This window comes from Balaenoptera physalus (assembly GCF_965194825.1).
Source record: "Balaenoptera physalus genome assembly, chromosome: 16".
NCBI classification, from domain to species: domain Eukaryota; kingdom Metazoa; phylum Chordata; class Mammalia; order Artiodactyla; family Balaenopteridae; genus Balaenoptera; species Balaenoptera physalus.
This window is the reverse complement of record NC_138898.1, coordinates 4,890,139-4,917,698: the sequence shown is the minus strand read 5'-3', so window position 1 is coordinate 4,917,698 and position 27,560 is coordinate 4,890,139. Positions and strand designations below refer to the sequence as shown.

General features: G+C 46.3%; 2 protein-coding genes across 2 annotated transcripts in view; one reads left to right on the top strand and one right to left on the bottom strand.

Annotated features, from left to right (window-relative positions):
* The window catches only part of LOC309644561 (serine/threonine-protein phosphatase 4 regulatory subunit 1-like), a gene marked incomplete at its 5' end in the record, with an annotated part of 69,131 nt that extends 47,499 nt beyond the window's left edge, over nucleotides 1-21,632 (bottom strand). The window contains 5 exon segments of the mRNA XM_082428354.1: nucleotides 1,430-1,562; nucleotides 20,996-21,040; nucleotides 21,185-21,316; nucleotides 21,319-21,373; nucleotides 21,375-21,632. Coding sequence (XP_082284480.1) covers nucleotides 1,430-1,562; nucleotides 20,996-21,040; nucleotides 21,185-21,316; nucleotides 21,319-21,373; nucleotides 21,375-21,632 — 623 coding nt within the window.
* The window catches only part of RAB22A (RAB22A, member RAS oncogene family), a 52,767-nt gene continuing 46,739 nt past the window's right edge, over nucleotides 21,533-27,560 (top strand). Inside the window, exons 1-2 of the mRNA XM_082428350.1 lie at nucleotides 21,533-21,666; nucleotides 22,686-22,765. Coding sequence (XP_082284476.1) covers nucleotides 21,631-21,666; nucleotides 22,686-22,765 — 116 coding nt within the window. The 5' untranslated portion in view covers nucleotides 21,533-21,630. The remainder of the gene's footprint in view (nucleotides 21,667-22,685; nucleotides 22,766-27,560) is intronic.

Here is a 27,560-nt window from a genome sequence, read left to right as displayed (position 1 = left end):
GACTTCTCCCTCACATCATACCAAACAAGAAAAGCAATTCCGGGTGGACCGTGGCTCCCAGTGTGAACGGGAAACAACAAAACTTCAGGAAGACGGTGTAAGAAAATACGCTAGTGGCCTGGGGGGAGGCAGACGTCTCTTACACGGGACATGAAAAGCAGAGACCCTAAAAGAGAAAGCTGCTAAATCGTGGACTACATGTCTCAATGAAGAGCGGCTCATTAAAAGACGCCGCTCACAGTGCCCTCACTTCCCCAGCGGTAGATCAGGGATAATAATGGGGCTCGCTCAGCAGCACTTGCTGCGAGCCTTCTATGATTTAACAGATGTAAAAGCAGAGACTATAATTTTTTAAAGGAGTAGTAAGAATAGACAGTGAGTAGAAACCGGTCTTAACAGAACCTGTCCTTCAGGGAAGGGATGCGGGGAGGGCCGGGTAGAGCCCACAGGACTGTCAGGGTGAGAGGTGGTTTTTTTTTTTTTTTTAATTTATTGATTTATTTATTTATTTTTGGCTGTGTTGGGTCTTCGTTTCTGTGCGAGGGCTTTCTCTAGTTGCGGCAAGTGGGGGCCACTCTTCATCGCGGTGCGCGGGCCTCTCACTGTCGTGGCCTCTCTTGTTGCGGAGCACATGCTCCAGACGCGCAGGCTCAGTAGTTGTGGCTCACGGGCCTAGTTGCTCCGCGGCATGTGGGATCTTCCCGGACCAGGGCTCGAACCCGTGTCCCCTGCATTGGCAGGCAGACTCTCAACCACTGCGCCACCAGGGAAGCCCTGAGAGGTGGTTTTTAAGTGGAAGGAAAGGGCTCGTAGAAGGGGTGACAAGGAAGAGACAGAAGACGGAGGGAGACGAGAGAGCGCCTCCTCCTCTGAGGGAGGAGGGAAGTGCCGGCAGATGCAGGTTTGGGCGGATTGGGAACTGAAAGGGATGCCTTAGTCTCTGCTCTCCTCCTGAAGGAAGAGTCACGGTTGTCTGCTGAAGGGAAGAGACGCGGGCTGAGCCCGGAGGAGGGTCCTGCCAGCACCATGAGCAGTGACCGCAGAAGGTGCAGGACAAGCGGCACAAAGGTCCCTGAAGCCCAGTGCCGTCAAGACACAGGACGGGCATGCAACGCACCGACACATGCTTCTCAATTGCGGGACACGTTTTACTTTTCTGAGCACCATACATGTGAAGGAAAGCCAGTTAGCGATCCTAATTATTTAAATCCCATTAAATTTCACCACCGTCTCCTTCCTGGCTTACCGGGTGGCCAGTAAAACAGCAACAAGAATAATGGGAAAGCCTAATAACGCAGTGCTGTTCAGACAGACTCCCAGCATCCAGGGAACAGCCCGTATTCCACCTCCTCCACGCATCCTGCGAGGCTGTCACAGACAGGTGGCCGCCAGTGGCCCCTTAACCGTACGCAGGCCAGGCACAGCTTACCGGTTGAAGATGTTGCCGCTGAAAGTGTACTTCTCCAGGCGAGCAAGTGCAGGCAGGTTGTCCTGGCCCAGAACGTCCAAGGAGGCTGTCACCCTCATGCCGTCGCACGAGGGACCGTAGTCCTCAGATCCATCTAGAGGGGAAGAGGGGAACCACACTCGTAAGTGCGCACCAGCTGGGACGGGTCACACCTGGCAAGACGGGGCAGGTCGCACGCCTTCTACTCTCGCAGCCCCTCCCAGCTGAAGCCTCTGAGTACCGCAGACTTGACAACGCGTGGAAAATGCAGGGGGCGGGTTTATAAACCAAGGGAAGCGTGATGAGACCAGAGCCTTCGAGAAGGGCCAAACGCCCTCCCTTCAGGGCTGCCGGTCTGATGCACTCTCACCACCGTGGATAGGACCCTCTCCGCCATCTGGGAAGCAAGTGAACAAAGCGCTCGCCCCTATGAAAACTGGCCACGGAGCTCTACGCGAACACATTGAAAACGGTTGAAAGAAAAAGAAGTTTGACCCCTAAGCAAGGATCTGATGGCAAGTCCTCGGCGCCGTATCTTGTCTTGGCCTAAATGTCCTCACTATGCAGCTTCACCCACTCCGTGACAGCGAGTCCCATCAACCCTCAGCCCTGGCCTGGCAACACCCAACCTGACCCCTCCACGTGGATGTCTAACGGGTGCCTCCAACTCACTCTGGCCAAAAAGGAGCCAGCTGTCATGCTGCCTCTTCCTCTCCAAGCCTGCTCTCCCCCGTACCCCCAACCGAGGGCAGGCATCCCCTCCCTCCAACGTAACGCCAAACGTCCCTGGAATGGAATGAATCCCCCAACTTCTATGTATTAGCTGCGTGACCAGAGTAAGTGACTTAACCTGTCTATGCTCCCATATTCTAACATGTAGTGTGCATACAAAACCCTACCCTTGCCTGGTCCAGATGTGGGAACAAGGGAGTTCGTGCATGGCAAGACCAGCGGGATCTGGCCCTTCATGATCTGGCCTTGACCCTGGCCACCACCCTCTACGCACCCACGCGTCAGGGGTGGAAAGGCCTCCCTCCTACCCCCTGCACTGCAATAGCTGGGCGAGAAGCACTACTGCAAAAAAGCAGAGGGTTCCTATGTGGCAGATAGAAAAACCACGGTTAATTTAGGCAGTAACTGATAACAGCTGAAAACAAGAGATGACAAGTTTGCGCCTAGGTGCTTACTCTTCTTTGAAACATTAACCACATTTTTTTCTCAACGAATTCTTTTAGGCTAGTAATTAGAGCCTATTAAAAATGTACACTGTATAACAGTTACCCAGAGAATTCTAACACAGAATTAGACGTTTGCAGAAACAAATGTGTGTGCCACGATCAACGACGTCATTGTCCTGCAGGGTCCCTCCTGGGAGCACCAGGCCCCTAACCACAGTCACGTGGCACGGGCTATTCTCAGTACCTTTCAGGACCCAGGAAGAACATGCAACCTCCAACCCACAGACAGTCACGCAGCACTGCGGGCCCGGCCTGGAGTGGGCTTTAGAGCACCGGGTTCAAAACAGACAGCTCTGGGACCTGATGACGTCCACAGACATACATGCCCTTTTCACACATACAACTTTTCATAAGGATCAGGTTTCAAAACATCCTCTGAGGCCCAACCGTGTACTTCATGGGTTAAGAACTCCTGTTTTAAAGTAACAGAAAATATTTCTTCAAAGAACTCTGCTTATCAGAGACCTAAAGAACTTAGCAATTCATTCTACAAAAGAATAATCGTTATTAGAGAACATTAATGATTCTACTACACTAACTATAGAAAACTACACTAACTATATACATGGAAATAAAAGCCATAAGCCATAAAATACTGGATAATAACTAAACTTTATTGGTTACTTCCTATAGGCCAGGAACTGTGCTAAGAGCTTTCTGTATAGCAGTAGTTCACTAAACCCTGACAATAACCATATTAGCCCATGTTTCTGTTAAGGGAATTGAAGCTCAGAGAGGTTAAGAAGGTTGCCGAAGGTCACGCAGCTACAGAGTGGCAGAGTCAGAATCTGAACGCAAACAATCGGACTCTAGATGTTGCACTATGCCGTACTGCCAGAAAGGAAGCCGAAATATTAATTTTAATTTTCAAAGAAGTCCCTCCCTCCTCCCTGCCCGGGATTCAGCCACAGTGGCGTTCGTTCCCTTAGTTCTTCAGACACACCAAAAGCCTTCATCTCGATGATTTTGTACATGCTGTTCCCACTGCCTGGGACACTATCACTCCTTAATCTCTACGCCCTACCCCAGCCTGGGTGTCAGTGTCCAAAAGAGCCTTTCCCTGATCTTTGGGGGAAGGCCAGTCCCTGGCTACAGCCTCTCCTGGAGCTGTGGCTCTCCCGTCCTGACGCCGCCACAGAGGTGCTGGCACCAGCTTTTGTGGCTGCTCGTGTCTGTCTCCCAGCAGCTCTGCCCGCTGCATGGAGGGGCTGTAATCCCAGCACCCAGTATAGTACCTGACAAGTAACAGGTGCTCAATAAAAAGTAGTGCCGTGAAGGAACACCAAAAGAAACTTAAATGAATGAAAATACTGAATTTAAAAAAAAAAAAGAATGTTATAATATAAAATCATAAAGAAGCAAGAAGGAACCTTAGCACATGCCTTGATAAATTCCCTCATTTTATATTCAGAGCCCCCAAAGCCAGCAGCAAAACCTGGAATTCTTAGAACCTAAATGTTCTGCATTCCGGCCCAGCACTCTTTCAAGAGATGTGCAGAAAGACCTACTGAGATGAAGGCTGAAAGCACAACAAAGCCAAAGGCAAGGGTTATGGCCGCCAAGGCAACTGAAGGAAGGCAAGAGAGACTTCTGTTTCCAGCCGAGAAGGGAAAAGACCTGCAAGGTTTACACAACTAGAAAACCAGGAAAAATATCAATGAAACAAAAGTTTCCAGGCACTAGACAACAAGCAGCCCAGCACTAGGATGTCCCAGAGAAGATCTCTCCTTGTCACAAACAAGTAGAGCCCTGAGGCGGCAGCGGCTGACCGCCTATACGGTTCTCAGCTGCAGAGCAGGAAGCGTGAGGAGGCCAGGGGAGGGGAGGGAGCCGCAGAGACCAGCACAGCAGAGATCAGCACAGCAGCCCCCGGAAGATAAACCACTCGTGCGTTGCTAGGAAACAACTGCTGTAGCAGAAGTTGACACCCTATGGCCAACATTTAAGACCTACATACAGGTAGGGCTAAGGCACTAGATTTCTGATGCTTATACGGGGATAAAAAATATGGGTGGTGAATTTGAAACCAAGCCCCCAATATAAGACAATTGTGGAAAGGGGGTTACAGTTAAGGTGGGAGTAGGGTAAAGGACAGTCACCTCTGAGAACTCAGAACCACAGCCTTGCATGACCTATGGGTGTAGAGACCAGATTTACACGACTTGCGAAGTGTAGGCGCCTCACACTGAGCAACTGGGAGGACCACTGTCCAGATTTATTCCAATTGCAGGCATCCCTGCTAAAGCAAACAAGCTGTTCAAAAGAGACTTACAATCCAATAAGCATGCACCTTCATAAAACAATCCCTGCTGAAGATAAATATGCAATAAAAAATTTCAAACTATACATGGTTACAAACCATCAAGAGGAAGGGTTAACAGACACAACAAATGAGAATTTGCACCCCAAGATTAGAGATATTAGAAAAAACCTGAAGTACACTGTCAAATAATTATGCATAGAATGAATAGGATTTTTAAAGTAGATATCATAATGAAAAAAGAGGAGAGTGCAGGGTGGGAGGAACAGGCATATTTGAAAGAGAACCAAGCAGAAATGAAAAACAGAGACAATTTAATTAAAAATTCACTAGCTGGCTTAAATAGCAGTTTCGACACAGCTCAAGAGAGAGTTAGTGAGCTGGAAGATTGATCTGACAAATCACCCAGAACACTGCACAGAGAACTAAAGAGTTGGAAAATACGGGACAGCAATTGAGGCACATGAAGAATGGAATGCTAAGGTCTAAGATAAGTCCAGTAGGAATTCCAGGAGGGATTAGTGAAAATAGGAAGATGCAATATTCAAAGAGATAATGGCTAACAATTTTCCAGAATATAAAAAATGAATATTTAATTTGAAGAAGTACAAATCCTGAACTGAATGATTAATAACAAATCCATACTTAGAAGCACTGTAGAACACCAATGGCAAAGAAAAGCATCTAAAGAAAATGGAGAAAAATCAAAGATTAAACCCCAGACCTCTCACTTAAAAGATGTCAGAGGCATAATGTATGAGTTGAAATAGCTGGTTCTGAAATCCTGCTCTGCCTCTTAGAAGGTACCTACTCCAGGTAAATATCTCACCTCTCTGATTCTCAGTTTCTCACTCTAGTAAAATGGATGCCTACCTCAGGTGACTGTTGTAGGGTAGGTTAAATGACAGTAGATGGACAGATAGATATAGTTATACAGCACGCAACACACATAAGCGCTTGAGAAACATCAGCTGCTGCTGTTCTTATGGCTAAGCCACTGAGCGCATTATGTCACTGGTATTGTTTATGCTTCTACCCACCCACCCCCCCAGAGTTCAGGGCAACCACAGCAACTAGAAAGTGTGTTGCTGGGGTCGGGGGGGGATACGAGGGGAAGCCCTCGTATTAAACTCAGCCCAAACTCTGGTTGACCCCTAAACCATGCCCCTGTGTGGTAAACTCCAGCATAGCTGAGGCTAGGAGAACTGAAATGAGATTTGGGGTGCTATCCACTACAGGAAAGACAGTGGGAACAGCTGGACCTCAATTTAAATGCCTACTGAAATAAAACAAAACAGAACAAAGAAATCCACACTCTTTGGAGGCATATAGCAGAATTCAGAGATTTTTACAGCACATGATATTCACTATATCCAGGTTACACTCCAAAATTACTCAGTAAACAGAAAACTTGAACTAGCTAAAAGAGAAAACATCAAAGCATATTGAAAGGATCCAAATTCTGGAATTACAGACAAGGATTTTAAAACAACTATTATAAAATGCTTATGGATATAAAAGAAAACATGCCTATAATGAGTGAAAAGATAAGAAATCTCAGCAAAGAAATGTTAACTATAAAAAGACACGAGGGCTTCCCTGGTAGCGCAGTGGTTGAGAATCTGCCTGCCAATGCAGGGGACACAGGTTCGAGCCCTGGTCTGGGAAGATCCCACATGCCGCGGAGCAACTAAGCCCGTGAGCCACAACTACTGAGCCTGCGCGTCTGGAGCCTGTGCTCCGCAACAAGAGAGGCCGCGATAGTGAGAGGCCGCGCATGGCGATGAAGAGTGGCCCCCGCTTGCCGCAACTAGCGAAAGCCCTCGCACAGAAACGAAGACCCAACACAGCCAAAAATAAATAAATTAATTAATTAAAAAAAAAAAAAAGACATGAAATAAAAATTCTAAAATTGTAACAATATCTGAAATTTAAAAATTCACTGAGCAGACTTAACAGAATGGAGATGACAAAACAATGGCCAAAAATTCCCCAAACTCGGTGAAAGAAACAAATATTTAAAATCAAGGGTCTCAGCAAACCTCAAGAAGATAAATACAGTTGGCCCTTGAACCACACCGGGGTTAATCCAAGTATAACTTATAGTCCGTCTTCCAAATGCATGGTTCCTATGCATCCACAGATTCAACCAACCACAGACCATGTAGCACTGAAGTACTTCTTACTGAAAAAAGACCTGTATATAAGTGGGCCTGCACAGTTCAAGTTCAAGCTCTTCAAGAGTCAAGGGTACACAGAAAACCACACTTAGACACATCACAGTCAAACTGCTGATTACCAAAGAGAATCTTGAAAGCAGCAAAGAAAAACAAAAATTACGTACAAGGAGTAATGATTTGAATGTCCCCTGACTCCTCACCAGAAATAGTGGAAGCAGAAGACCGTGGAAGCACACCTTTAAAGGACTGAAAGAAAAAACGTCAATCCAGAACTTGACATCCAGTGAAATATCTTTCAGGGAGAAAGATGAATGCAAGACACTGTCAGACTAAAAAGAAACCAAAAAAGCACACACACTAAGAATTTATTTTTTAACACAGCCTTTTAAACATTGCCAGCAAATGTGGACTGCAAGAAATGCTCGATGAAGTCCTACAGGCTGAAGAGGAGTGGTACCACTTGGAAACTTTACCTTCAAAAGGAATCAAAAGCATTGGAAACAGTAAACATGTGGGTAGATGTTTTAAAAACTATTTTTCCTCCTGATTTCTTCAAAATACACACAATGGTTTAAAGCAATACAAATCAAAACTTATAACTTCGTATTGGAGAATTTATAGCACGTAGATGTACTATGCAATAAAAACAGCAACATAAAGTAGGAGGGTAAGAAATGGAACTATACAGTTGTCAGTTTTCAACATCTTACGTACAGTGGTCCATTATTAACTCTAAGTAGACTGCTTCTGTCTCCACGGCTAGACTTGGAGGCCCTTATGCCCTGGGACCACGTCACATAATGCCTGGTACATAGCCTACACTTAATACATAGCAGTTTCTGTAGAAGTCAGTCTCCCAAGACTTTGACTACCTGGATTTAATTCATGAGAGTCTAACAGCCCCTGAGAAGCTGAGAAAATCTAGCTTCCACCAAAAGAAACATGAGGCGCAGCAACTAGCCTAAAGCCACCTGGAGCCGCACGCACAGCGAGTTATCAAGAAACCAAGACATTAATTCATTCGCCTCTGCTTGCAAAAATGAGAGGTCTTAGTTTCAGGACAGAACGCAGGTCAAAACTATCACATAACTGCTACGATAAAATGAATACATTTCAACATCCAATATAAAGCGCATGAGTTCATCAAAAGTATTCCACCATCCTAACGATGAATATAGTAGAATTAAATTTTGGTAATTCATATTAAGTAGGTAAAGAGGGGCAGAGGGAAGAAAGACGTGTCAAATTCACTGGAAATAGTAAGAAATCTGAATTACAGGGATTTTCGTTTTGTTTTAAGAAGTGGAATTACAGTTTTAGTCCTGTACAGAACAAAGAACCAGATGATCGCACGGTTACCTCTCTGGGAGAGTTCTGCATTAATAGACCGCTGGCGGCCAATCAGAGCCAAAGAGGACCGGCCTCCTTTACATCCCTGGTCGGTCACATACTCTCCAACTGCAGCTCTGACCTCACCAGCGAGGCTGCAAATGCACAGCCGTCACCTGGCCTCACTACGGACAGCTCAGGACGGCACGTCCCCCAGTGTGGCACAGGGAAGGGACATTAAATATCACTAAGCCACACAGTGGGAAAGTTATTCTCTTCTCAATTCTCTGATTAATCAAGGAAAGTTTCGTTTCGACTAGTGCGTCTTCAACACTTCCCTAAAACTGGTTCATCTCCCTTTCGAATACAGAGAAGGGCTCGCACTCGGAATACTTAGCAGACAACTGTGTCTACCTAGAATTTTATCATGTTATTTTACTTCTGTCTTATGATATTTCGGTTAAGTTTCATGTTGAGCAATTCATACAAGTTCCCCAAAATGTGTTTAAATAAAAGAAATTGATACAAAGAAAAATACAGGTGGTATATAGATACAGCAGAAATAGGAAAAGCGGTACACAAATGACAGACTTCTAAAAAATACTGGATTGGTATAATCCAAGGACAATATTCCCCACTAACAGCATCACATTCATATGTGAATAATAGTGTCTTTTACTCCAAATTCCAAATATAGGTAAACATCGTCCTTTGTGTGGATCGACATCCTGGCCCCTTTCAAAATCCCACTTGAAGCCAAATTGATGAGATTATCAGTGACACTATTACTATTTACTTGTAGATGATGTATTAAATTTTTTGAACTACTCCATACAAGCACCAGAGTTTACTAAAATGTACATGCAAGGCAGATTTGGAGCCCCTTGCCACAAAGGGAATGAAAACAGCCAGCATTATCTTCAACGTCAACTCTGACAGTAGTCTGAACAGATACCATGATTAATAACCTCTTCCCATGACATTTTAATGTTGTTTTTTTTTAATTAAGTCTTCAAAGGCAAACTAAATCAATCAACAGCTGACGAACCATATAATAACAGAGCAGGGTTTCTCAGCCTCAGCGTGATTGGTGTGATCATCCTCCGACGCGGGGCTGTGCTGTGCGTTACAGGACGTTCCGCAGCCTTCCTGGCTTCAACTCACTGGATGCCAGGAGCATCCTCTCCCCACTTTGTGAAAATCAAAAACGTCTCCAGACACTGCCACAGGTCCCCAGCTGAGAACCACTGTGAAAATAAAAGCCAGGTGCTACCTGAGCAGCCCCTGGTGAGTGGATGGTCCCATAAGGGAAGGGGCTTCATGTCAGCAGGAATGACCCGGCCCCCCCTTGGCCTCTCTGACCTCATCTCCCACCCCCCTGCCCTCTCCTCCAGCCACGCAGCTCCTTGCTGTTTCCCCATGACCCCGGTCACGTCCCTGGCTGAGGGCCATCACACAGCCCAGCACTTCCCTCTGCCTAGAAGTCTGCTCCCCAAGATGTCCTCTTTGATAACTTCCTTCTTCTCAGTAAAAGCTTTGCTCACTCGTCCTCTCAATGAGGTCCACCCTGACCACCTGATTTTGAAATCGCATGCCTCCCACCTACACCCCACCGTACCCTGACCTACTTTTCTGTTTTTCCAGTGAATGTATCACCTTCTGACACACAGCACGTTTTCTTCCCACATCTACTGTTTATCAGCTGGGTCCACCCCCCAATCCTCCACCACTGCACCCAGGGCAAAACTCTTCTACTGACTCCTTGATGTGCCTGGCACACAGCAGGCAATCAGTAAAAGCTGCTGAATGAATGAATGAATAAATGGTAAAGATCTGTCAAGCTAGCTTGCTATGCCTGACAGTGGCAGTAACACATAAAATGACTCCTGCTCCCAGAAAGAATTTTCTAGAATTTACATTTCTAGCCACCGCTAAGAGGGCAAACAGGCAACTGTTCACGGAATGAGGAACAAAGGTCTATGGACACGGTGATATCAGGAGCAGTCGATTGTCCTGAGGAGCCACAAGTCCAGATCATCCACAAACATCAGGAATCTTAAGCATTCAAGCTAGAAATAAAATATGAAGTAGGGTATGAATAATGCCTTGTTCAAATTTTTTCATTATATTTTCTTACATTTGAAAAAAAAAAGTTACCTACTCCACTCAAGAAAGCTTAATATAATACAGAAAAGCAAAGCCTTCTTAAGAAAATAGTCTCTAATACCTTCAAGCCTTCTTGGCTCACTTAAAATATTTTAAAAACAATACTGATCACGATCGGCTTCATTTGCTGTCTCCGCGATGATGGACTTTTGGCATCAGCTGCTTTCTAAGTTTCTGCCACGTATGAGCTTCACTGGCAAGTGCGCACAGGACATCACTGACCCTTTACCAAAAATGACTAATAATTTAAAGCTAACAAAGACCAGCAAGGGAAAGGCTGAGAAGTGCTATTTGACTTGTAGGGGTAGGGGCCCCCTCCTGCCACACCTTGTGCTGGGCCCCCTCCTGCCACACCTTGTGCTCAGCCCCGTCCCCAGCTGCACACCCACGTGTCCACATGTTCCCCGAACCGTAGGGTCCACGAGCCTGTGGCTCTGGGGCATCTCAGGCAGCGGCTGTGGCTGCTGTCTACCCTCCAGGGGGATGGTCCAAGTTAGAAAACCCAGCTAACCAGCTAAGAGATATACAGCTCACCTCCATCCAACCAAAACCAGAGCAGTCCTGAAGCAGTAGCCTTAAGCTCACCCAACCGGAGATGAGGCTGGCTCTACTTCAATGAGATACTGACCAGTTTACAAAGTACAACAGAATTATTATCCTTTGACCCTGACGCTAGGCGGCTAAGTAAAAAACAAGCGAACAGACAAAAACCTCTTTCCTCATTAACTGTGTTTCTGGAAGCCACAACCGTGGGGGGAAAAACATCTTTCCCTTTCCCAGATCCTCCTCAACACTAACTGGTTACTCAAGGGTTACCTACCAAACATAATGCACACTGTCAGTACAGTCATCATCTAAAACAGGCTGGGGGGGCTTCCCTGGTGGCACAGTGGTTAAGAATCCGCCTGCCAATGCAGGGGACACGGGTTCGAGCCCTGGTCCGGGAAGATCCCACATGCCGCGGAGCAACTAAGCCCGTGCGCCACAACTACTGAGCCTGCGCTCTAGAGCCCTCGAGCCACAACTACTGAGCCCGCGAGCCACAACTACTGAAGCCCGCGCGCCTAGAACCCGTGCTCCACAACAACAGAAGCCACCGCAATGAGAAGCCCGCGCCCCGCAACGAAGAGTGGCCCCCGCTCACCACAACTAGAGAAAAGCCCGCGTGCAGCAACGAAGACCCAACGCAGCCAAAAAAATACATAAAAAAATAAAAATAAAAAATAAATAAAACAGGCTGGGGCGCAAAATAAGTTGGATGAGGTTGCTCTGGCGAAAACACACAGGGGACCCTGAGCACGTGCCCGTGTGTCAGTGCTTTTCACAAGACACCAACCTGTCTTAAACCAGGCTAAGTATGAATTAACGCTTTAAGTATAATGTTAGGTGAATGTGCTTTACAGGTTCAAAGTACAATAGATACGATCTAATAAAAAGAGAGAAAGAAAAGAAATTTTACAGGTCATTCTGCATCACAAAAAGGATCAGAAGATCTCGTACAAAAAACAGAAGGCGTGTTAACAGCAAACCCATCACAAACGTCCTCTCCCCACCCACCACGGTTAATTTCAGGTGACGACAGTAAACCATAATTCAACATTCGACAAGAGTACTGGCGGTTCAGAGATGACAAAGGCATGGTCCCCAGACTCCAAAAGCTCCCAAGGGAACAAAGATCTTCCCACACATAACAACCCACAATACCCCGGTGGCAAGAGCCATAGGGTACAGGTGTAAACAAGCCAGGGAGGAGACCAGCTCTGCTTGGAGGAGGAAGGAGGTGATGGGAGATGCTTCCCTAAAACAGCAGTGATATTTGAGTTGGGCCTTGAAGATCGAGTAGGAGTTTACCACACAGGAAGAGAGAGACGATCTGGGAGAGGGAAAAAGAACATTCCAGATGAAGGGAAGAACACAGCAGAGGAAAGTACACTGGCTGTCTGCTGCCTTTGAGGGGTTCGGGAAGCCAGAGATTTCTCACGAAGCCACCAAGCCCTAGCTGAGCAGCCAGCCCAGAACTGGTCTGAAGTGGAAAGGTGAGAAAAAATAAACACAATAAAACATGTCCAATGAGATAACTTTATTGGCCCAGACATGAACAGAGGTAGAGACGGAGGCAGAATGTTAGAGCACGTCTATCCCGGCAAGCATTTTCATTAAGAATCCGTTCTCCAGGCATTCCCAATATTTACGATTCTCCATTCAACATGTCATCCTGTCACTATAACTCTGTGTGAGATACGCCACCCTGGGCCAGCCCAATTATCCATACGATCCAATATTCTGTCTCTAACACAGCACTAGGGGACGTTGGTTGGGAGAAAACATGACAGATGTGACCCACTGTCTGTGTCCCCTTCAAAATGTTAGAAGATTGGTGGATGGTGGCTGGGAAGGAGTCTAGCCTTATTTGCAAAATGTGTACTTAAAAAAAAAAGAGAGAGAGAGAAAACTGTATTAATGTAGAACTTATGTAATTGATAATTCTTAGCGCTTCTCATTAGCCACTCTTCGATGAACAATAACTAAGTCTCTGCAAGGCCTTATATGATTTGGGGGAAACTAGAGTAAACCATCCATTAATGTATTATTTAAAGTGGCTTCATCCTTCTTGCTAACAGGCTTATAAACACTAATGCAAATTCTTAAATTGGGACTATTTCTAAAAGCTACACCAGACAAACCCAACCCACGTGAAAGATAAAGAACGTTCTTACTTCTTCACTGACTTTGGGGGGGCGGGGGGCGGAAGGTGGAACTGACCCCTGCACACGGCAGGTCTTTGTTGACTTAACTAAATATCAATGGCAAGCTGCGCAGGCAAACTTTCTCCGTATAAACGCCACTCTCTAACGAGACCCACGCTGACTTATTAGCTCCTGTATGAGCGGATCGGTCCAGTGCAGAATGTTTTGTATCGCAAATCTTCGAGGGCTACTGATGCCTATTACTAGCACTACGCAGTGGGCTGGCTGAAAAGACCAACCGAGCTCACGAGCAGCCGCCCTTTCTATGCCATGCATACATGGGAATTCCTCTTTGATTTGTGGCTTTAATCACAGCTTCCAAAACCCGTCATTATTTACGACTCTGACTTTTACACTGACGGTCAACGGGAAACACTGACTCGGGTTCCCTGATAGGCAAGCACTCTGCAGCTCCAAGCCGCTCGTGGGCTCCACTGTGATATTATACATCTCAATTTTCCTGCCAACCCACCCAGCTGGGGACAGAGCTGGAGGAGGTGTGGGTGAGGGGGCCAGACTCTACTCAGTCTGATGGATGGAAGAGCACTACTGAAAAATGCAGCGACTTCTCCACTCAGACTCGAGGCAGATTCGAAAAGGAAAAAAAAGGTTGCAAAACAAAACCCACAGCCCCTGGGGTGAGTGTATGTGCATGGGGGGCTCTATTTTCCTACTGTTCAAAGTATTTGAGACAATCAAGCAATGCTGGCCAACATTACACCACTTTTCTAATGACCGCCTTGGCCAAACTGCCAAGAAGGTCGCCTTCCTCTTTCTGGAAAGAAGCAAACTCCTCCGCGGGTGCACCGAGTTCCATGCCTGTCTTACACAGTCATCACCCCGCCATCACCCTCCCCTCCTGCCCCCTGCCATCTCCCCCTTTGCACGGACTCCTTCCTCCCATCCATGGTTATGCTCTCCCCTGTGCCTTGATCTTAAAAAGCAATTCTTATTTTTTTAACTGAAGTATGCCATTCGCACAGAAAAGTGCACAAAAAGTGTTCCACTTGACTAACTTTTTAACTGAACATGCCTGTGAAACCAGTCCTCAGCTCAAGAAAGACAATTTAACCGGCATCTCCAGAAGCCCCCCACACTCCCTCCCACTTACTGCCTTACCCAAAGGGGACCACTCTCCTGCCTTCTACATCAGATCAGCTAGATTGCTGTGCTTGTTTCCGTACTCTGTGTAAACAGAATCATCCAATCTGTACCCTTTTGTGTCTGGCTTCTTTCACCAACCACTATGTTTGTGACGTTCATCCATATTACTAAGTGACGCTGTAGATAATTCACTCTTACAACTGCATGGTTTTCCATCGTGTGAACATCACCACAATTTATAATCCATTTTACTCACGATGGACATTTGGGTGGGTTCTAGTTTTTGACTATTAAGAATAGTGCAACTATGACCCTGTCTTTTTGAAAATATGTGTTCACGTTTTGCGGGCAAGTAACCAGGAGTGGAACGGTTGGGCCATCCAAATCCTTTTTCTTTTTTTTGAAGGTTGCCGGAGTAGATATAAATAACACAAAGGTGTTCTGGGCTCTCTTATCCAAGAAGAAAAGCAACTGACTTCAACCCCTCCAACCCCTCCAGCTGCTTCTTCTCAAAAGGGTCTGTTTTCCTGGCTACACTGGGAGCTCCCAAGAACGATGACCACTCCCCAAAATGCCCAAAGGCCAGCTAGTGTCCGGGGTACAGTGGGTGCTCGATGCATGGCCACTGAGCTACAGGCAACATATCCTCAACTTCCCGATGCCACTCATTCTGGCCTGGCTTCTGCCCACTGGCTGCACTGGAAAGGTGCTCACTGAGGTCACTCACCCACTGCCCTCCTTGGCCTGACCCAACTCAACCGGCACCTCCCATCTGTGCCATCTCTACGCGCACCTTCCCTCTAGGTGGGAGCAGCTCTGGGATGGAGCCCAGGGTTTCTTCATCCCTCTATCCCCAGTGCCTCCCACAGGCTGGTGCCTGGGAGGAGCTGGAGAAACATCTGTTACCTGGATGAATGCCTTTCCAAACAGGGTAAGCAACCACTTGCCCTCATCTCTTATTTTTTTTCCTCATCTGGGTTAAGGCTAAGTGGTGTTTTGAAGCTCAAAACCACTTTCTCTTTCATTAGCTAGGTTTTGTTGTAAAATTTCTGCTTAAAAAAATCTTCATTTGTGAGGTAGAAAGCCATATAAAACTCTCTTTTTAAACAAGAGACAATTTCAGGGAATCTCCGATGTTCATCTGTTTGTCTCATAGGAAGTGGAAAATACAGAACAACACAAGTAAAGTGCATTACGATTATCATCCGGGAAGCACAGTTGACTCGGCCCACACCATGCTGACTCTCCTGTTCCTTGCTCACCCTCATCCTGTTGGGAGGAGATAGGTACATGCTTTTAATCCCCAACACACCAACAGGAAAAGGGAGACGTGAAGGCTGAACAACTTGTCAAGGGCTCCTCAACAAAGCAGGGGCTGTGCCGGCCAAAGTCAGCTCTTCAAACTGAGCCCAGTGGGAAAGGCAGCCCTTCAGGTTGGCTCAGCTAAATCGACAGACTTCTGGGTGCGGACAGAATGAAATCAAGTTTCAGAGAAAGACAAATATATGATACCACTTATCTGTGGAATCTAAAAACATGATACAAATGAACTTATTTACAAAACAGACTCACAGGCATAAAAAACAAACTTATGGTTACACCAAAGTGGAAAGGGGGGAGAGAGAAATTAGGAGCTTGGGATTAACATATACACACTACTAAATATAAAATAGATAACCAACCAACAAGGACCTACCGTAGAGCACAGGGAACTATACTCGATATCTTGTAATAACCTATAATGGAAAAGAATCTGAAAAAAGAACATATATATAATAAATATATAATAAAAAGAATATAAATATATGTATATACAACTGAATCAGTTTGCTGTACACCTGAGCCTAACACGACATTGTAAATCAACTACACTTCAATTAAAAAAAAAAAAAAATCCACCCCCCTCCCAAAAAAAAGGAAGAAAAATGAAATCAAGTTTGATTTAGAACAGAGGGCCAAATCCAGCCCTGTGTTTGTAAATAAAGTTTTATTAGTAAACAGCCATGTTCATTCATTTATGTATATCTGTGAGTGCTACCAGGCTACAGTAGCAGACTTGAGTGGTTATAGCAGGCCTTCTGGCCAGCAAAGTCTAAAATGTTTACTATCTGATCCTTTACAGAAAAAAAAATTTGCCCATCTCTGACTTGGAGAATAGTCTGATGTCTGGACTTTGTTCTATTTCCCAACTATTAGCACATTCAAGTTCCTGTTCAAACTATTCCACTCAACAGGGAGGTCTTTACTTTAAAAAAAAAAAATTGACAATCTTTGATTTGAGTTTATATAATAGTTCAGAGAGAAGGTTCAATGGTTTGGTTTGGGGCTAAAATTAATCTATTTTCTCTGCTTGGCTGTGGTCCTCAAGCAGAACATTTTTACAAACCTGGACCAAAGTGGGCAGGTGAAATGGAATGCATTCTGCTCTGGAGGATGTCTTTTATTCAAGCTTGAACATACACCACTCCTTCTAGCATTAAGATTCAAAGAGTCTATCTGTATCCCTCTCACTTAGCTAATCCCATTTTCAACAAAGGTCCAGATATTATTTGTTGGCACCTACCTTTTCAACATCAAGTTGGAAGAAGTATACCTTCTTCCAACTTCTTTCATAGATACCTCAAAAACTAAACATTTGAAAAGAAATACACAGTCCCCCAAATACTAATAGATTCTCCAAGTCTGTCTTTTGAAGCTAAATGCATCTACAGTAACATGGCAGCTGACTTCAGAATTGAAATCCAGCTTTAAACTCTTCATGTAGACGTTTGATCATATATGAAACTTTCATCTCATTTTTAAAAACTTTCTATTAAGGAAATTTTCAAACACATGCAAAAACAGAATAGTATAATAAACCCCACACCCCTAGCAACCAGTTTCAACAAGTATAAACATTCTGCCAATTTTTCCCACTCATCCTTCTTCCCAACTTTTTGATTATTTATTGTTTGTTGCAGCATTTTCAAAGCAGACCTCATACATTAAATCATTTCACCCATAAATGCTTATTTGTTTCTGTTAGATAAGGTCCTTCTCCTTTGAATAAAACTGTGACACCACTATCGCATCTGACAAAATTAATACTGATTCTTAATATAACCTAATACCCAGCCCAAGTTTAATTTTCCCCAACTGTCTCAATAATGTCTTTTTATAGCTGATTTGTTCAACTAAGGATCCAAATATGACCACATATTGTATTTTGTTGATAGGTCTCTTAGGTCTCTTTATATCTGCAACAGATTCCCCTCACTTTTTTTTCACCCACCACTGGCACACACTTAAATTCCAATTGGCCAAGCAAACCTTACCAGGAGTAATACCTCTTCAGCCTCCACCTGCTTTAAGCAACCCAGACGGTCACAGGACTTTAAGCCCCTGAGGCACAGACGCATCCAGCTCCACCTTCTACGTGCAATCCACCACCGGGACCACTGTGCCAGACCATCCCACATACTTTCTGCTCTCAAGAGAAGGAATTTAGATTGCTTCAGCAAGCTAATTCACTAAAATTAAATCTTTTCTGTGCTGCAATGACCCGAAGACTCTGAATGATTTTAAAAGACAAGGCAGCCTTTCATTACGGCTTCTTTTTGAAGTTAGCCAATTTAATCAAGATATCACAAAGTAAATCGGACAAGACTCCTCATCCATTATCACTACCAGTAACGACATTAATTGATCTCCTAGATTATGGAGGACACTGGGTGATAAAAAAGGATGACCTATGTTCCTGCCCAAAGTGACTTAGAGCCTAAATGGAGCGGTTATCCCATCGTTTAGACAAAAAATGCCCAAGAAGGACAACAGACGGAGAATCACCGCAACCAACACCCATGCTCCTACCATTAGCTTAAGAATATTTGTGAGCTCAATCTGTGCGACGGAATAAAAAAAAGCAAGACTCAGAGGAACAGAGCTGGATTGCTAGTTCTATCATTTATGACCTGTGCCATACTGGATAAGTTAGTTAACCTCTCTGATTCTCAGTTTCATCATTTGTAAAACAGGAATAATCCCACCTACTTCACAGAGTAGCAGCCCTTAACACTGAATCAGAAAATCGTATATGAGTGCCTAGCAATAATGATGATGGCTAAATTAATAACAGTAATAAAATCATTGAATATAATACTCTATGCCAGGCACTGGGCTAAAATGTTTTATGTGTATTGTTTCATCTAATCCTCATATCAGTCCTATGAAGCATCTCCAATTCTTATGTCATTTTCCAGATGAAGAATGTGAACAGAGTGACTGATCTGCTCACACTGACTCAGCTAAAGGCAGGAAGTGGGTTACAGGACCTCAGGGTTCTTGCTATCAATCACAGCATGATAATGCCTCCCAAATAGCACCCCAGTAAAGTGCAAAGGTGGGACCCAGGGCTGCATAAATTACTGGGGGGGGGGACAGGCCCTCCTATCATGGCTATTAATCAAACCAATTATATTGTAATTTCATAGGACCAGCACCCTGAAGCCCCCACCCCTGCTCAAAAAAAGAAGCCCCAGGAGGCTCCCAGAGTTGCCCTACCCATGGCATGGGTGTGTTCAGAGCCATAATGCTGGTGTTCTTCCTTACTGGGACGAGTCTTCAGCAGTCTGCTAAAGAGTATTCATGGCATTCTTCATGACAAGTCTCAAACACCCAATATTTGTACAAACAGGGCCAAAGTAAAATCAGAATTATTTTTTCCTATATAATCTCTTCCTTTTTGTACATATATACAAAAAAGACAAAAGGAAGCCAGCTGCCACAAAAGAGGTCCAAATGCCTGCCGTCACCACGCTGTGAGAAGCCCAAGCTAACCAAGTGGAAGAAGTTCCTGGAAGAGAACTGAGGCCTTGACCTGCAGTCCCAGCGGATTTCCTGGCCAAGAGCCACGTGAGGAAAGCCATTTTGGACCTTCTTATCTTCCCAGGGTTCAAAGAGAACACACGAAGCTTCCGTATCACCCAGTCAATGCACAGAATTGTTAGAAATAACAAAATGCTGTTGATTTAAGCCACTGAGTTTTGGGGTGGTTTGTTAGATAACTGAAATAGCCAGAAATCAGCTCTTCCAGCCAGGCCAAATATCGAATCTATGAATGAGAGGTGCCTTAACAGCAGCTTACTGTTGTTTATCAGGAGAAAGGCTACATTCCTTCCATTAGAAGATGCCCGCTGGCCGAAACATTCAGCTCTGTAAACCTGGGGCCAACACTGTACTTTGCCCCACAGTGTTAAATAATTATGAATAATGATCACAACAATAATAACGGCAGATAATATTTACCCAGCGTGTCCTATGTACAAGGCTTCACGCTAAACCTTTTATTATTTAACCTACGCGGAAGCCTTCTGAGGTGGACTTCTATTATGCCCATTCTACAGATAAGGCAATGAGGCTCCAAGTGGTACAGTGACTTGGCCAGGATCACACAGCCAGTAAAGAGTGGCTCAGGACTTCACCCTCTGGCCATCGGACTTCAGGACCCATGCTCCTAAACATTGGCCCCTTCAAGTGTCATTCTACTTTAATAAAGTTGCCTCCTTCTAAAAGAAATAATGTGTATAAAGGGTTTAAACTGTGCCTGACCTATGGTGTTTTCTGTAAACACCAGTTCTTGTTAGTAGGAAACTTGTAGATAGGGAAGGGAAGAGCACAGTAAGCCCCCATTAATGTTGGCTATTGTGATGGTTTGTACAGGCCTCCATCAGCAGGCAGCCCGGCGTTTGGTAATTGTCTGTTTACAAGTCGGCTCTCTCCCTGTACTGTGAGCTCCCTGAGAGTCGTCACCGTTTCGGGTTCGAGTTTGTAGGTCCCGGGCTCCGCGCATGGCCGGCCCAGAACCCGCAGGTGCTCAAGAAATGTTTTTTGAATGGAAAGGAAATGCTTCAGTCACCATAAATGCGAACTTGCATTTCCAGGAACACCTTCCCCAGCCATCAGTCCTTAACGTGATTCTAAAGGAAAGGGTAGGAAGGGACAGGTGAAGGATACCCACCCAATGGGCTCCCAGGGATGAGACGGAGCTGGGCTTGTGGCCCAGACACTGGAGAAGTCTGTGCGAGTCTGTGGCCGGCCACACGGGGAGCCGGACCTCCCAAACTCCCCAGCACTCTGAAAAGTCCCAGGGAAAAAAGTGGAGACCCTGGGTGGAAGCCCCCGACCCCCAAGGTGGCCACGCCTCCTCCCGCCCGGAATCACTAGGAGGAGGGACTACCCCCCCCCCGCCCCTCCCGGGACGCCGAAGGAGGAGGAGGAGGAGGAGGAGGAGGAGGAGGAGTTGGAAGAGGAAGAGAAAGAAAGTGACTGGAAGTCAGAAGTTTCCCAGCAACAAAAATCCTCCCCATCCTCGGCCGCCCCGCCCAGTGAGGAGGGAACCGCCACAAGTGAACAAGGCAGTTGGGGGTCCCGCTATTTTGGGCCCAACACGGAGAGCCCAGCCCGTAGGTCCGAACCCGGCCTTTCGTGCACCCCGAATTCTATGAGAGGTTCCCAGGGAGGGGCGGGACGCCCCAACTGTTACTTACAATCGTCTAAGTCATCCTGCAAGTCCACAAAGTACAGGGGGATCCCTGAAAACCAAGAGACACATAAGGAGTTACAAGGGGGCTGCGGCAGGCGGGCTCAGGGGCGGGCGGGGGGGGGTCCCCGGGCCTCGAGGGGTGGTCCCGGCTTGGGGGGAGGGGGGACCGCCCCGGGAGTCCAGCCCCACTCACCCGCCATCTTGGAATGGGCCTGGAGGCGGGGCCGGCGCGCGAGGGGCGGGGCCAGAGGGAGAGAGGCGGGGGTATCTGGCTTCGGGCCCCGCCCCTCGCCGGCGGCCCCGCCTCGAGCCTCGCGGCGCCAGCTGGCCCCGCCCTCGCGGCGAAGGTGGCTGCCGAGGTGGGCGGGGAGGTCAGGTGACCCGGCCGGCGTCCCAAGATGGCGGCAGCGGTGGCGCTTGGGAACCCGCGGCACCGTCCCGGCTACTGAGGCGGGCCCCGCACGGCTGGTGACGGACGGGCCAGGCCGAGGACCGGCGAACGGGCGGCCGCCGCCTCTACGCGCCCCGCGGCCGGGGCTAGGCCGTGCCGCGGCGGCGCTGGGGGATGCTCGTGCTGGGCCGGGCCTCTCCCTCCTCAACTTAGGGCGGCGGCGGGCCCGCGCCCCTGGCTCCCAGGCCATGGCGCTGAGGGAGCTCAAAGTGTGTCTGCTGGGGGTGAGTGGCGGCGGGCCGGCTGGGAGGGCCGCGGGAGGCCGGGCGGGCCGGGGACCCGGGCGTGCCCACATCCCCTCTGCCCCTTCTTCCAGTCTCTGGGCGGGACGCCGCCTACCTGCCCCGGGACCCTCCCTCCAGCCCCCCTCCCCCCCCCCCGGGCCGTCCCGCCCACCTGGCCGCACTGTCCTGAAGGTTTTGCTGGCGGGAGGGACCTTCCCCCTCGTCCCTCCCTGGAGCCCAGGGTCTCTTCCCGCCCCCCAAAGGGTGAAGAGCCCTCCCTGCCTCTCCATTGCATCTGGGTTAACAGCAGCTCTTAAATAGCTTCCCCAGGTACTCGTTAGGAGTTGGCCAAGTCTTGCAGAGTACAGCCAGTAACAGGTCTTTAGGTTTTACGAGCAGCAGTAGTCTCCTTTGCCGTCTGCCTGGTGTTTTTGAGCTTGTGGGATACCTCTGACACTTCTCACAGAGTTACTTTCCTTGGGGCGGGCGGGGGGACATTCAAATCAGGAAGCCCCAAAGACCAGTTTGAAGCTTCAGCTTCCTGACTTGTCAAGGCAACTTTGCTATTTCAGAGCATACTTTCTGAAATTGGTGCTCTCTTGCCTCTGAGTTGCTGCTTTAAAGACTGAAAAAGATTTCAATAACTAGGCTTCCCCCTTCCTAGATAGGGTGGGGCTGGGATTTATCAGGGGTTACTCAGAAGTAGTTCAAGAGTTCATAGTTCACTTAGACTTATTATAAAGCAAGTGAGTTTGTCACTTTGCACAGTAAGCAGAAACTTTGGATCTTTCAAAAGATCCTGTTTCTTAAAAACTTGGAACCCCTCTCCTACAATACAATTTGAAATCTCCTAGTTACTCCGCTGAATTTTTATGAAAACCTTTTTGTGTTTCTTAACTTCTAAAATTTACCTATCTGGAATGATTTTTCCAAAATCCTGCACTTAGGGCACAAGGTAGTTTTTGGTGTATGCAAGCAGGTAAAACTTTCTCTTCTTCACCTCTCTCATTCTCTTTCAGGATACAGGTGTAGGTAAATCAAGTATTGTGTGGCGGTTCGTGGAAGACAGTTTTGATCCGAATATCAACCCAACAATAGGGTAAGAGATCAAGTTTATTGAAATGTGCATCTAAAGGTGTATTGAAAAGTCCATTCAAATAAAGGCTGTGTTACAGGGGTTAGGCATCCCCATTTTAAACTCTAGTGAATTTGGAGACAGTGGTTCCCATCATCTCTAGAAGAACTTGAAATGGTGGAGTGAGGAATGATGTGTTTTAGGAAAATTGTGTTTTGATTTGTGAGGAATGAAAACTTCAAAATGAAAGTATGAATTAAAGTTTTACTTGTTAGGATATACATAGAGCCTTCGATCTATGAATAGTAACAGCAATTACACCTTGAAATAAGGCAGAAGAAAACAGGTCCTAATACTTATTTTTTCCCCGGCATGTCACCTAAAAGATATTTTAGGTGGCTTTAGTTCTTCGTAAAAAATAGTTTGGGGTCCAAACCCTTCTCACACCTTCCAGCACTGCTACTACACGTTCCAGTAGCAGTAAAGAATTAACAAAATAATGTCAAAATGGAAGCTTTTTTCCGGGTATCTGGGTCTTAGAATAAGTGAAATTGACTGGCTGTCGGTTTTCGACTCTGTGAGAGAACTTTTCAGGCTTTTTAAATATCATAATATTAATACTTTCTCTGTGAGAAGTTGTGTTTCGTGGGTTTTAATACTTTGTTAGGCTTGTAAGACTAGATAGCTGCTATGCAAAGCCCCAGTCGAGTGGTTTCTAACATTTAAAGAAAAATTCTGTTCTGCCTAATCGGGAAATATTTTACAGCATACACACACACACTAGAAGGCATCAAGATGAAACAGCCCCTAATTCTCTGAAATTAAAATGCCTTTCAGTGTCCTTCAGGAAAGAACTGGGTATGTCTGCATGTTTGAAGTGGGAACTCATCCTCCTCTGGGCCTGCCTGTCACTGCCCGCGTGGGAAAGTGAAGGGGCAGGAGGTGATAGCAGGTGGTGCTGGTGACTCAGTGAGTGACACACCTCACACGAGGCAGCACTAAAAACCCAAACGCCAGCTCGGTTAGAAGCGCTGTCTCACCAGAGAAGAGGGGAGGTGGAGGGTCTCCCTCAGGCCTGTGGCCCGGTCCTGGGTGGCCAGCCCTGCCCGTCCCACAGGCGCGGGGGTTCTTCACCTCCCCGAGCCCCGCTGTCGTCACCAGGCGGTCCAGGCGCACGTCTCACAGGGAGGAGGATCCGAGGCTCCCCCCTCGTCCCTTCCACCGTCCTTGTTTCTCTGTCCTCAGCAGGTGTCCTCCTCCTTCAGGGCCAACCCCACGCACACCTGCGCTCTGGAGCCCTGCCTTCATCAGGTCTCCCCTTCCTTCCCCAGCCCTGCCTTCTTGTCGGAGCCTGCAGACACGCTCCCCGAAGACAGGGCCGTCCCCCAAGCCTGCCGGGCAAACTGGGGGCTCCGGAAAGAGGACTTCCTGCTTCCTCATCTGCTGCTTCTCAGCCCCTGCTGTCTCCGTCCCACCCCACCGTCCCACTGAAACCACCTTCCCTCAGTACCTGTTTCCATCTCATTGCCAAAGCAACGGCTTTTTTCTTTCTTTATTCATTCACTGAGTGCCTGCTGTATGCCGGATACTAGACTGGGGGCTGGTGATTTAGGCCAGGGCTCAGCAAACCGTGGCCGTTTGGCCCACCTCTTGATTTTATAGATACAGTGATACCGTGACACATCACACCGTTCATTTATATGTTGTCTGCACCGCTTTCGGGCTACGATGGCAGAGTTGAATAGTTGTGACTAAGACCCTGTGGCCCGCAAAGCTGAAAGTATTTACTATTTGGACCTTTTCAGAAAAAGTCTGCCAGCGCCTCCTGCCCTCGTGAACCTCTCCTAGGAGGAGAGAGCCATATTCTGTGACTAAAGTACAGGAAGTGATTTCTTTGACCGTGTTCTGTGCTCAGAAGGAGGAATGTGGAGCGCCTGTGAGAGCCTGTAGCAGGGCCTCGCCCAGGCCCCAGGGCATGACTGGCTCCTGAGGGGAACAGTGAGGGGGTGAGGCACTTGGAAGCCCTGACATTTCAATATGGAGAGATGAGTGGACTGTATTCAAAAAACAGTTTTTGAAGAGTGGAAGGTAACGGCGGTGTCGAGGGCAGTGAGTAGCACGGGGCAGTGAGTAGCACGGGGGACGGCAGCAGCTGTGAGGGTGGGGGACAGGGCACGTTGGATGGGTGGCCCGGAGGCTGGGCGGGCAACAGGGCCAGGCCCCGGACGTTCTTCCTCTCCCTGGGTCCGTGACCATGCCCCTCAGTCCTCTCCACGCCCCCGCCCCGCACTGCGTCCTCCTCCGTGCCGTGCCTTTCCCAAACACTAAGGGGCTCTGCGTATCTGTGACGGAGCTCATAAACTCCCCAGCAGAGGCCCGGCCCTCTGCTCCTCTTTCCGTGGACCTTGTGGAAGAGAAAAGGACCAACGTGTCCTCAGGTACCCAAGCCAGCAACCTGGGCATCCTTCTCAGATCCCCCTCCTGATGTCCCCTCCCCTCCCTGAAGCCAGCATGAGTCACTAGCTCCTGTCCAGGGCTCCTCCTGAATATCCTTCCATACCTGTTCTGTGTTGACTTCTAGACCTTCATCTTCCCTCGTGGTGGTTCCGACATGGACTCTGCCGCCTGCCAGCTAGTTAACCCTGAATCCGTTTCCCCATCAGCAAAATAATAGTAATACTGGCACCAATTCCATATTGTTAGGGGAATTCCATGAGATACTGTATTTAAAATGTTTAGCTAAATGCCGGGGACACTGGGGCTCAATACATGATAGCATTGTTGTTTTTAAAAATATTTACATCTTTTAAAATTATTTTTATCAAAGTAATGTGCATGTGTTTTTTTTCTGTAACAATAAGGCTTATAAGTTAAGTATAACAGTCGCCTGGTCCACTCTGACTCACTCCCTAGAGGCAACTACTGTTGTGGTGTTGTTTAGCTGTTTTTTTCTGATCTTTCCTCCAGATTTTTTCATAACATGCATATACTGCTAATTCTTGATCCCTTCTCTCTTCTCCCGCACCCCATCGCCCAATTTTAGGCATTATCTACTGATTGTTTTCTTGAGAGATGGGAATTTAGTCATCCTACTTCTCCACCTCCCTCTGCTCATCTGCCCTCCCTCCATCTTTCCAGCAAAGCACTACCACTGAGCGTCAGTGTAGCGTTTAGAATGCAGGCTCTCAAGCCCGGCTAGCTGCCTTCGCATTCCAGGTCTAACACGTAGTCGCTGTGTGTCCTTGAGCAAATTATTTAACCTCTTTGTGACTAAATTTGCACATTTGGGAGAATAAGTTGCATCTCATTATAGAGTTGTGAAAATTGAGTTAAACACATAAAAATTAGTTAGAATGGTACTTGGCATATGGTAAGCATTTGTTGTTTCTTAGCAACTGTTATTTTTTAATAAGCCTCTAACACTATAGGTTTTTTTAGACTTTATTTAAATGGAGTTAGACCAGTAGGTATTGTTTTGTATCTGCTTATTTTATTCAAACCTCGTGAGATTCATCTGTGTCATTTCATGTAATAATAGTTTATTCTTTTTCACCTCTGTATAGTAAGTATCTCACTGGATAAATATACCACAGTTTATTCTACTGTTGGATATTGTGGTTGTTTCTAGTCTGAGGCTATTACAAATAATTCTGCTATGAACATTTTCGTACGTGTCTTTTGTGCCCATATGTATGGAATTTCTTTGGCAATTGGCAGTGGAATTCCTGGGTCAGAAGGAATATGTATCTTAACTCTAGTAGCTACCTTGTAAAGTATTGCGCCAATTTACATTCCTACCAGCAGTGTTTGGGAGTTCCGGTTGCTCCATATCAGCTACAGCATTTGGTATTATCAGTCTCAAATTTTAGCTGTGTTGGAGGGTGGGTGGTAGTACCTCATTCTGGTTTTAATTTCTGTTTCCCATATGACTAAAGCTATTGAACACATTTTCATATGTTTATTGGTCATTTGGATATGTTGCCTGTTTGAGAGTCTTGTTCATTTTTCTATTGGGTCATCAGTCATATCCTTATTGATTTGTAGGTGTTGTGTACGTATTCCGGATACTAGTCATTTGTTGGTTCTGAGTATTGCAGATATTTTCTCTCACTCTGTGACTAAGGTTTTCACTCTCTGAGGGGATCTTTTAATGAAGCGTTGTTGCCTTTAATATATCCATTTGATCAATCTTTCTCTTTATGGTTAGTGCTTTTTATGTCCTTTAAATAAACTTTGATTTACCAAGGTCATGAAAATACTCTCCTGTTATCCTATAGAAATTTGGTTTCACTTTTCAGATTTAGATTTAAATTTTACCTGGAATTAATTTCTGGATGAGATGTAAAATAAACGTTAAGTTGTGGGGCGTTTTGGCTTTTTTTTTTTTTTTTTTTAATTCCAACAGGGTTATCCAGTAATCCTCATCCCCTTTTTGTTTTTTTAGACCGTCCATAATTCAGTGTTCTATGCTGAGCCGTGATTGTCATAAATTGAGCATCTGTATTTATAGTGCGCTTTTTATGGATTTTTTATTATATCCCATTGATCTGTGTTTTTAATTGACTTTACTGAAGTATAGTTTACATGCAATAAAATGCACCCATTTTTAGTGAACATGTTGATGAATTCTGACAGATTTATACACTTGTGAAATCACCACTGCAGTAAAGATGTAGAACACTTCCATCACTCCAAACTGTTCCCTTTTGCCCCATCCTGTACTCATCCCCACCCCTACCACTGGCTCCAGGCAACCACTGATAAGCTTTCTGTCACTATAGATTATATGGAATTTTAAAATTTCAATTGTTTGTTACTA